General features: G+C 30.2%; 1 protein-coding gene and 1 pseudogene across 1 annotated transcript; both read right to left on the reverse strand.

Moving 5' to 3' along the window:
• Nucleotides 1-736: 736 nt before the first annotated feature.
• Nucleotides 737-2,780, reverse strand: LOC110652722 (E3 UFM1-protein ligase 1 homolog; annotated as a pseudogene).
• Nucleotides 2,781-5,148: 2,368 nt separating this feature from the next.
• Nucleotides 5,149-10,780, reverse strand: LOC110652723 (ankyrin repeat-containing protein At5g02620). The gene is made up of 5 exons (XM_058148302.1): nt 10,588-10,780; nt 8,347-8,454; nt 7,593-8,130; nt 7,089-7,498; nt 5,149-6,038 (listed from the first exon to the last, which is right to left on the reverse strand). Exons 3-5 carry the CDS (start codon nt 7,927-7,929, stop codon nt 5,160-5,162), a joined length of 1,626 nt encoding a protein of 541 aa, XP_058004285.1. The 5' UTR covers nt 7,930-8,130; nt 8,347-8,454; nt 10,588-10,780; the 3' UTR covers nt 5,149-5,159.
• Between the last annotated feature and the right edge of the window lie 266 nt (nt 10,781-11,046).

Genomic DNA, 11,046 nt, shown 5'->3' on the forward strand with positions numbered 1-11,046 from the left:
GTTGATTTAGCTTATTGGAGAGGTATGGCTTAAGTGCTGGTCTTGGTGGAATGCTTGGTTGATATACAAATTCAAATTACAAATTCCAGCCTTGAGGACAAGGCCAGTCTTCAAAGGGTGGGTAATGATCGCAAATCAACCACAGGCCCAGGAGGAATGAATCAAGGCCCAAAGTCATCAAGAATATTTTACTTGAACCATGTGAAGGTTCTGGAATTGGACAGCTGGAAGAAATCATTGGAGAGAAGTTGGTGAGGTCACATGGGAATGAAGGCAGCATATGTCGATTATAAATAAGCATATGATAGTAAGGAGGCAGGCAATATTTTTCTTCAGCTATGCAGCTATGCGCTGGACTAGCTCTGCTAGTACGGGACTGAGTCCCAGGGTTGTTTATCAACCATTTTTTTATTTTTTTTACCAAGTAAAAATAGACACAAGTATTCAAGTAGATAATAGATCACACCTTAAAATCTAACAATTTTAAAAAAACTCTTATTTTTATGTAATTAAATATACACCCATCCATAATAAATATGCATCTATAATCAATGTGAAATCTAAAGGACCATTTTAAATGGACATGCCCTATGTAAAGGAAGACCTAAATTATTTGGGCCACACCAAAGCCCACTACCCTAAGCCCAAGGCCATCTTTTTTTGTTTTTTTTTTTTTTTGCCAAGTAGAACTACTACTATGAACTCATCTTGGGAATTAAAATTTTCATTTACACAATCAATTACTGACCTTCCCTTCCAAAGCTTCCACGACCAAAAGAGCTTTCTTTGTAAGGGATCCTGGAAAACTTTTTGCCTGCACAAGAAATGGGGCTATATAAAAGCATGTCAGTTTTGAGCCTTCTTTAAACTTCTGATCAATCTCACATAAAATAGGGCGGTAAATATTTCATACAAGAGCAGTTCTTTCTGCAGGATTAAGTGTGATGGATTCTGAACTTAGAGACTCTTCAACTTCAATTCCATTTTTCAATTTGTTGTGCAAGCCCTACATTTTGAAGAAATCCAAGCATCAGAGAATCCTTAAAAGGAAACATCTTACTTTACTAACACCAAATCAATGGTCAGCCAAACTGGATTACACAGAAGCCCTACCAAATTATGGAAGAGCATATCTTCAATATGAGCACCTGTTGTTCTTAATAAATGCCTATGCAAAATAACCTGCAAACATATAAGACTTTATTTATCATATTTTATCATCAAATAACCTCATGGAATATTAACATATACAGGGAAAGTTATTTGTGTTAAACTTCCAAAGAACTTACTGAGATTGATTGGTTGTCCTCAAACAAATCTAGTGCTTTTTCATACAGCTGCATATTTAAGAAAGACTGCAAAAGGTAAAAGACAGAACAAAATTTAGCATATAGAAGCCAAAATTTAACAATAGAAGCCAAAATTTAACTCGCTGCAATTAACATCAAAGGCTATGATAATCTTTCCTTCTGATGATATGAATCTCAGCACACCCAAAACGCAATGATGTAAAAGTGTACATATCATGCAGTTGGAGTCCAATGAACTCCCGCACGGAGTGATCCAAGAACCTCACCTTCCTTCACCAATCCATTAAAAATGGATTTAAAAAATGAACTTTCAACAGCGACACCACTGGCTCCATCTATTTCATGCAACAAGTGCTGTAGAGTTCCCCATAATACTGACAAATTTGTAGAAACTGTGAAACCCAGCACCCTGAACCATAGCACTAACACAAGCAACATACAACTGTCCACCTTCAAGCCTACCTTTCACCTAATTCCAAGAAATTTTATATCATAATTCATATTTATAATCTGAAAACCACATTGAACAAAGAAGGCAATTTACTAAAGTTCCAAGGCAAGCCTCCAGCATAGAAGCCACCAACTCTGAGCCAACGTTTTAACTGTGTGGCAAGTTCTGCCAAAGCAATTTGACTCTTGAAGCCTCTCGTTGATTTCTTCAGCAACATTATCCCAATAAGACACTAAATCACTGACATAATTTCTCCTTGAATCAACATAAATCCCGGATTATCTGAAACTACACGTTGAGCTTGCTTCTCAACATGATATAAATCAACGCCAGTAACATCTGCAAGATCAATCGACGAAACACGCCCTAATTTATTGATCTCCACTGCTATTTCATGCCTCCATTCCTCCTAAATGATCATTACATATAAAACGATTAAAATAGTAAAAAAAAAAAGTAAAAACCAAAAAACATATTAGGCATACGAAAATTCAAGGGTTAACACTCTGTTTGGTTACCGAGAAAATGTGTGAATATAAAATAAGTAAACAGCATAACTTGCATTATATTACATTTGGAACCACACGGAGCTAGAACCTATACTATAGAGATGACTTGAGGTTAACAATTCAATTCATTTCTCCTCCCTTTTGTTTTCATTAATTTTCTCGGTAACCAAACAGAGAGTTTGACAGGTTTTGCTGATTGTATAGAGAGAAAGGATACAGGAGTGATGTATTCTTTGCCGAAGACAGTGTGGAGAAGGTCGAAATCGACGATGTGAAGCTCCTGGAGCTTCTGGACCAATTCGACAACGTTTCGTTCCGATAATCGGATGCTCGATTTAGCTTACTGCGTGAAATCGAATTGTCTCTGCAATTCCAACAATTCAGCATCCATTTTTCGTATTTCTCTTCTTCAATTTTTGTTCAATCAACACGCAGAGATTTTCTGATTCGTTTTCAGTTTTCCATTCAAATTTTGATCCCAAAGGAAGTGAAGACTGAGCTCGGAGCAGCTCTTCACAAGTACTATTAGTTAAATTAAAAATTAATTAAATATATATATAATTAATTAAATATTAATTAATAATAATTAATTACATTTTAATTATTTAAAATCAAACTTTTAATATTTATTAAATTATATTTACATAAATTTTAATAATATTTTTAATTTTTGTTTAAAAAAATAATATTTTTAATTTTTATATAGAAATATTTAAATAATATAATATGTAAAAAATATCTATAAATATGTAACTATTGTTTTAATATTTATAAAATATTATGCATATGTTAAACTATTTTATTAAATTTATCATATTATCATGTAATAGTGTATATATTTCGAAATAATAAGCATATAATTACTAAGCAAATTCATTGGCCTTGAATTATAAACTTGACAGATTTAGAATTTATTTATTTCACGAAAAATATTTTTTTAAAAAAATATTTTTTATATTTTTTAATATTTGAAACACTCAATAAAATTGATCAATGAAAAATATTCATATTATTAACTTAGCATTATAATCAAATAATAGAAAATATTTTCATGAAAATTTATTTTGAAAAAAATATTTTTCATATATAAATTATTTTTTATGAAATAAACAAAGTCTTAAATTTTGATTTATTGATATAATTAATTAATTTAGTTTGAATTTAATAACTATGATCTTCACTCTTAACATTTTAGTTCGATTTTGATTGTGGTTTTATGAATGATGGTTTTACCCTGTGAGCCGATTAAATTTGAACAAAATGAGAGAGGTGGATTTCTCATAATTTTAGTTTGATTATTTTGATTTAAAAGTAGATTTGATATCAATTTGATTTGATTTGACATAATTCAATAATTGAAATAATTTGTCCTAAAATATTTTTAAAGAAATAACGAATTAAATTGGAGCAAACTAAATAAGTAATTCTAATTTAATCCGGCTAAGAATTTTGATTTTTAATTTATTTTTAATTAAATATTATTTTAATAATTTTTAAAAATATTAATATTATTCTCATTTTAACATTTATAACACTTATTTACATATTCTTTTTGGAAATTTTAATAGATTAAATTACTTTTAAGCACATTTTAATAAAACACTTAAATTATTTAAAAATTATTTTTAAGTAATTTTATTAAATAATTAATTATTTATTTTTAATTTGACTCATAAATTAAAAATATATATATTTTAAGTCAAAAATTAAAAATAAGTAATTAAATTAAATATCCAATTAATTTAAAAATATTTTTTAATATTCTCTTATTAGTATATTTAAAAAGTATTTTTTTTAACTTTAACCCTAATAATAATATCAAATAAGGTCTTAATAATTTTAAAAAATTTTGATATCTTAATTTTCATTATCTTATATTTATTTTATTTTATTTTAAAAAATCTTTATACACCATAAAAAGAAAAATAACTCCTTTCAAAGAATTGTTTTCGTGAAGTGATCACTATAAAAATCATTGTAGTTACCAAAAGCCGAGAAATTTGAGCCCAAAGCACTATTTAGTGGGGGCTTGGGAGACTGCATTGATCCTCTAAAGTCAAAAAGAGCACATCATGTCTAGATCTAACATGGATTCCACAAGAGAAACGTTTTACATCCTTTGCATATAGATGGGAAAAGGAGAGAATTAACTTGAAATGATATGGAAAAGGTGGAAATCCTACTCATTTGATAAGTGACCCATTATGGCCCATTGCCATGTAGTGAATTAGCTACTAGGTCTAGAACTTTGTGGCCAAAAGTCATCCCATATTTGATATCACTAAATAAGACTTGCTTTTAAAAAAAAAAAAAATTATTCACAAAAATTTATATGGTCTGTCACTCTTAATATACCCACAAAATAAGTGCAATGGAAAAATGAATATTAAAATAGATGTCCAATAACATTATAATAAATAAGATTATGTATGATCATATTTGCCAGAAAATACATGTAACACATATTAGAGATAAAATGAGAGAAGATTGTTTAAAATAGTTTGATTATGTACAATGCAGAAAACCAAATGCTTAAGTATAAAAGTGTGACAAATTAACAGTGAAATGAGTGAAAATGACAAAAAAAAAGAGGCCTAAGATGACATGAAAGGAAGTAATACTATAAGATTTACAAGTTTTGAATATTGACGCAAACCTAGTGTCTAATAGATCTGAATGGCAAAAAATGATCTATGTAGTTAATTCCAACTAATTTGAAATTAAGACTTAGTTGTTGTTATTGTTGTTTAGAGTAATCAATAGAAGGAAAACTATGATTTGCTTAGTAAGAAATGTACATTTAGAAGTCAACTTTAAAGGAGAATAAAAAAAGAAAAAATGCAAGATGCAAGATGCAATATGCAAGAAGGAAATCATGTATGGGAAGTATTAAATTGCATACATTTTCTTATGTTCCTTGTTTAAGATCTCAGTATCTGACATCAAAGATATTGAAAATGAACGCGATCTGCTTCCCAACGATGATCCTCGTATGCTCCTCACATTGGAGGCTTCAATCCGATGCTTAATTACCCAGTAACACATAGTACCCAGAGTTGTAACCATTATGCTTGCTCCTATGATTGTAACACCAATTGCTAGCCACTTCTGATGCTTGCCCACCACAATAAATGAAAGAGCCAAGAATGCTACTGAAATAAGTGCACAAGCGATCCACATCAACTTGTTAATAATTGCCATCATCTGCTTCTTTGCCTTGCTCTCTATGACAACAACTGATGTTTGAACCACCACAACAGCTAGAGAAATGAAGAGGGCAATAGAATCGAAGATGAAGAATATTATAAATGGAGCTTGTGGTGCAATATTTGCTTCCCCAAGAGATTGTCCAGGGGGAATGTCATTCACATTGTCGACATATTGGCCAGGGACAGTAAAGATGGCTGCAAAGGCAACTGTGGCAATGAGGACAGCTACAACAGTTGTGGAGTTGATGGCATTGTTAAGACCTTCAGCATGCATTTTGTTAATACGTTTAGCAATGCCTTGCACTCGCTTGCGAGTTTGACGGGTGTGTTCCAACTGGTAGTGAACTTCGTGTTTTATGTCACTCACAGTTTGTTTCAATTCTCGTGCTGGATTTGTTGCTTGTGGCTTGATAGATTTGGCACTCTGAACCCCATGCTCCTGCAAAATGGCTGCAATATCTGGGTGTCCAGTTTTCTCAGCAGTATCAAGGGCAGTTTCGCCAGTCTTATTGACAGCTTTTATATCCGTATCATTGTGCCTGAGTAGCAACTGCACAATCTGCACAAACAGAACACTACAATGTCAATTTATCCGTTTCATTTCCAAGCACCAATGCTATTCAGGATATTACATATTACACCATTGCAACACCAGAAGAGCAAATGTTTTAAACCAGTTTTGTAACATTAAGATGGTTCTGTTGTGCTTTAGGTAGCAGCTTTCAAGAAAACAAAACAGGTTTCTAAAACTAAATCCTTCCAAATTAAGGAACAATCTAGAAGAGCTAAAAATTTAGAAATCAGCAAACTCTGTGATCTGACATCAGGATCACAAATTTTAGGCATTCATTCCACAATTAGTGGTTTGAATAAGCAGAATCTGAACTCTACAAAAATCAAATTTTGACTTTATGACCTTTTCAGCATATTATAGTTTCCACTAAGTTCAATTAATTGCAGCAAGTTGTCAGATATGTCAGGCTCTTCTTTAGAAATTAGAAGTCAACAAGCAATGCAATTTCAGCAACCAACTTGAAAAGTCTTTATCCAGATTATAACAAAGAACAAAAGAAGCAAAAATTAAGCATTGCATTGAAAAAAAAAAATACAGCCTTGACAAATAAGATGCACAACTAAGGAATTTGTTCCTTAAAATGCCAAAATCTAACATATTACAAATAGGACTTGACCAAAATATAAATTAGAGAAGTATGTTGTGAGGAGGTCAAATTTTATCCAGTTACATAAACAGTGTTTCATGATCAATTTTTAATTATTTTAGTTTACCCAAGTAAGTCATCTCAGTAAACCAGAACTAGTTTTTTCTATAATGCAATTATCCTCGAATTGCCACCTGTTCACCATCTTATCGATCAAATGTTCTCAGCACTCGGCAGCAAGGCAAAGTATTTATGGCAAGCAAATGAAATGATTAAGAAATTTGACATAAACAAACATTTTAGCACTGGCATTTAACACATAATAGCAAAACATCCATTCAATTCATTCAGTTCAGTAGGTACAGGACATACGCTTGGCAAGAATACTGAGCGATCTACCCAAAAAGAATAAAGTTGTCTTTAATGATCAGGGGAAAGAATCCATTCACCTGAACTCTTCCTTTCCGAGTTGCTATATGTAATGCTGTGTTGCCCTTGGTATCAACCATGTTCACTGATGAAGGTTCTGCATTAATCAACTCTTCCACCACCTCAACATTTTGCCCCTTTACTGCCATGTGAAGTGCTGTCTGCCCCTTTTTATCTATCCTTGTCAACATCCCAGGCTCCGTTGCCACAAGTGCCCTAACAACCTCCAAATGCCCATTTCTTGCTGCAGAATGCAAGGCAGTTTTCCCATTGCTTCTAGCAATGGTTGCCAGGCTAGTCCCTGCACTCAACAAAAATTTCACTACCTCTATATGTCCTTGCGTTGCAGCCGTGTGCAAAGCTGTAGTGTTTGATAAATCAACAGTCATAGCCAATTCTGGATGGGCCTCCATTAGAATTGCCAATATATCTGTAACAAAAGAAGGCAGAACTAATCTCATCTTCCATAAAGATTTAAAAACAAATCACTTAAATGAACAAATAGTTCTACTATTGAACCATACCTAAATCCCCTTGCTTGGCAGCAATGTGGAATGCATCAAACCCATTTCTTGCTTTAATACTAGCATCAGCAAGATCGTAGTGTTTAATCATCTCCCTAACTAAATCGACATAACCATATTCCGCAGCTACATAAAGGGCAGTCTCTCCTGATTGGTTTTGCTTCTCTAACAATTCCTTCAATGCTTCCTCCCCAGTATCAGAAAAGATTTCCATTACAACTGCTAAATTTCCTGCTCTAGCTGCGGAATGCAGTGGTGTATCATCTTTTTTTCCTGTCAATTGTTTGGTCATCTTTTTCCGAGGAGCTGGATTAGGCAGCGGAGATGGTGGCTCCATCGATCACTTCCTCTTTCTAATAATAATCAGTAACTCAAGTCTTTTTCTTCTTTCCAGCAAAAACCCAGATCAAAATATGCATCTTGTATCATCAAGAATCATTATTAATTTAAAGCAGCCCAGATAGTAATAAATACTGAATTTCTTCTGGAATTCAACAAGTGTATGGCTCTGCACTTTCTCGCATCCTAAATTACAAGCCTGTTAAAAAAAACACACAAAGACCTTGAGTTTCAATCCTGATGAAACCTACATATAAATTGATCATCCCAAAAAGCCCATTATCAATGTCAATAGCTGCACCAACTCATCCACATCATTTAAAAAAAAAAAAATCCACGAAACATAATTTCCCTTCAAAATGAAGATTGAAAAAAAAAAGAGAGAAAAGGAAGGAAAACATAGCCATATTTTTACCTGGGCACGAAGGAAAGAGCCTATTTTGTTATCCTCCATCAAACCAAAGAATCCATATAGTTTAGAACCACTTTCTAGGGAGGAAAACACAATCAGAATCGAAACACCCTGTAATGCATTTTCGAAACATAACAAACACAAACGTTAAGTGGCTCGACTATTTTATATAGCGAGAGGGAGTAATAATAATAACGATAATAATAATAATAATAATAATAATAATAATAATAATAATAATAGAACGATAAGCATTAGGCCAAAGAGACATGAAACGCACATGTAGGCAACAACTTTACATGAAAAATAAAAAAAAATTAAAAAAAAAATACTACAGAGTAGCAGAGAGCGTGGTAGCATAGGAATCAATCTTAGCTAGACTTTTGTAAAGGTTGTTATTATTACAACGTTAATGTGAGTCGGTAATAACAGAACCACGCGCGTAATTGTATAGCATGGCGCGAGTGTGATGTATTTTTTTGATCTTATGGTTTGTTTGGTTGACACTTTTAAGCTGTTCATCGACTTTCTTATTTTTGTGCAAATTTCTTCACCAGGATATGTATTATTGTTTGCTGCCAAATTACAAATCAAAACATTATTATTATTATTATTATTATTATTATTATTATTATTATTATTCAACACATTCTTTACTCGTTTTTGTCACTTTATTGACACATCAAACAATATTTAATAAATAAAAATTGTTAATATATGACGTTTTAAATTTTTATCACATTTAATGTAAATAATTTTCATTAACATAATAATAGAAATATTTTTAAATTCATAAAAAGACTAAGCCCTAATTTGGTGTTGAGGTATACAAACTCCAAAGATTAATAAAACGAGCTTCACCAAAAAGTTTTTTTTTTTATTTTTTATTGCCATTTGATGACATTGTTGTAAGGGTAGGGCGCCTTTGGTTGGAGCTCTTAATGGACCATGTTGAGAATAAATATATAAAAGGAAATTTATTTTTTAGTATTTGTATTTTAATAAAATTAATTATTTAATTTTTATTTTAAAAATATATTATTTAGTCCTTATATTTTATTTTTATTCAATTATTTAGTCCTTTCATTAATTTTTTTATTGTTCAAGCTATTAAAACTATTATTTAGTCTCTTAATTTTACTAAATTAATTAGTTTTTTTAATTAATTAATCTTTATATTTTTAAAAATATTATTATTCAGTCTCTAGTAAAATTAATTAGTTGGCCTATGTATTTTGAAAAATATAATATTTTAATAAATATATTATTAAATAAAAATAAAATCTTATTATATGAAGACTACATTTGAATTTATAGTTTTTTTTATTTTTAATTTTTTTGATTTTATTTTTTTATTTTTTCTACTATAAAATAATTTTTATTGATTGAAATATAAGGAAATTGATTAATTTTTTTGTGTAAATAATTTAAACCATTTTTATAGATGGATGAAAACAAAGAGAGAATAAAGGGGAGAAGGGAATAGGCATAGGATAATTTAAAAATTAAAAATAATTATGTGATTAAATAATTAATAGAATTAAATTATAAGAACTAACTAATTAATTTTATTGAATTAGAAAGACTTAATAATAGTTTGGTCAATATTAATAAATGAAAAATTTAATAAAAAAAATTAAATAATTTAATAAAAATAAAATATAAGAATTAAATAATATTTTAAAAAAAATGAGTTAAATTATTAATTTTATTAAAATATAAAAATTAATAGTAATATATATATATATATATATATATATATATATATATATATATATAAAAGTAAAAAATTAAGATATTTTGGCCAATTAGTGGAGAGTGGAGAACGCGCCTGAGAGACGCATGGACTTGGAGGAGAGCTTTTCCACTGGATGTGGATGACCATTGTTGAGCATTTGATACTTCCATACAAGAAAATTACTCTCTTTTAAATTTATATTTCATTGATAATTTAAATTGATTTTCAATCAAATTAAAGTTCATTTTAATTTTCTTAAATTTGATTGTTATATATATATATATATATATATATATATATTGAATTAATAATTTATATGAAATATTTTTATTAATAATTTAAACAAAAAATTAATCAAAATCTCACTGCGACATATCCGTTAAATATCGAAAGCCTGATGCCTAATTAAAGATACAGAGCTCGTTGCATATGCTACGATGAATGATACAGAACACGAAATAAAAACATTGTAATGAGAAGAAGAAGAAGAAGAGGATACGGAATACCTTGAGAAAGGGCTCTAAAGCTTGAAAAACTCCAGATCCAGCAGTAGGCGAGCAGTAATATGGGATTGGAATCTTGCAGAATGAGTGTATGGAGAATGGAATTGCAGAGAGTTTGGTGGATTGGGATCGTGGAGAGAGAGTGAGGGAATGAAGAAGAACACAGAGAATGTATGAATAGAGAGGGAAAAGATCAGAAGAATGAGGAGAGATAGATAAAGCATCTCAATTTCTCCCCATTAACTCTTTTTTTATTCTATTAATGAAAAATTAATTGAAAATTAAATATTGATTTAATAAAACGTGAAACTAATAAAAATATTTTAAAAAATCTAAAAATTTAAATATTTTTTCATGTTCAGTCGAAAATTATATGTAAGTAAAGCTCTCACAGCTAATAATAATTTTAGAATTTAAATTTTAAATTTACTTGGAGTCAATTTGACGTCATTAATGTAATTA

Source organism: Hevea brasiliensis, chromosome 6 (assembly GCF_030052815.1).
Source record: "Hevea brasiliensis isolate MT/VB/25A 57/8 chromosome 6, ASM3005281v1, whole genome shotgun sequence".
Taxonomy (NCBI): Eukaryota; Viridiplantae; Streptophyta; class Magnoliopsida; order Malpighiales; family Euphorbiaceae; genus Hevea; species Hevea brasiliensis.

Excerpts from the sequence above, each read along its gene's own strand:
- LOC110652723 (XM_058148302.1), bottom strand. The coding sequence starts at position 7,929 with ATGGAGCCACCATCTCCGCTGCCTAATCCAGCTCCTCGGAAAAAGATG. Across the intron at positions 7,499-7,592 it reads TGCCAAGCAAGGGGATTTAG|ATATATTGGCAATTCTAATG; the intron begins GTATGGTTCAAT and ends CTTTTGTTACAG. Across the intron at positions 6,039-7,088 it reads CTCGGAAAGGAAGAGTTCAG|ATTGTGCAGTTGCTACTCAG; the intron begins GTGAATGGATTC and ends CTGTTTGTGCAG.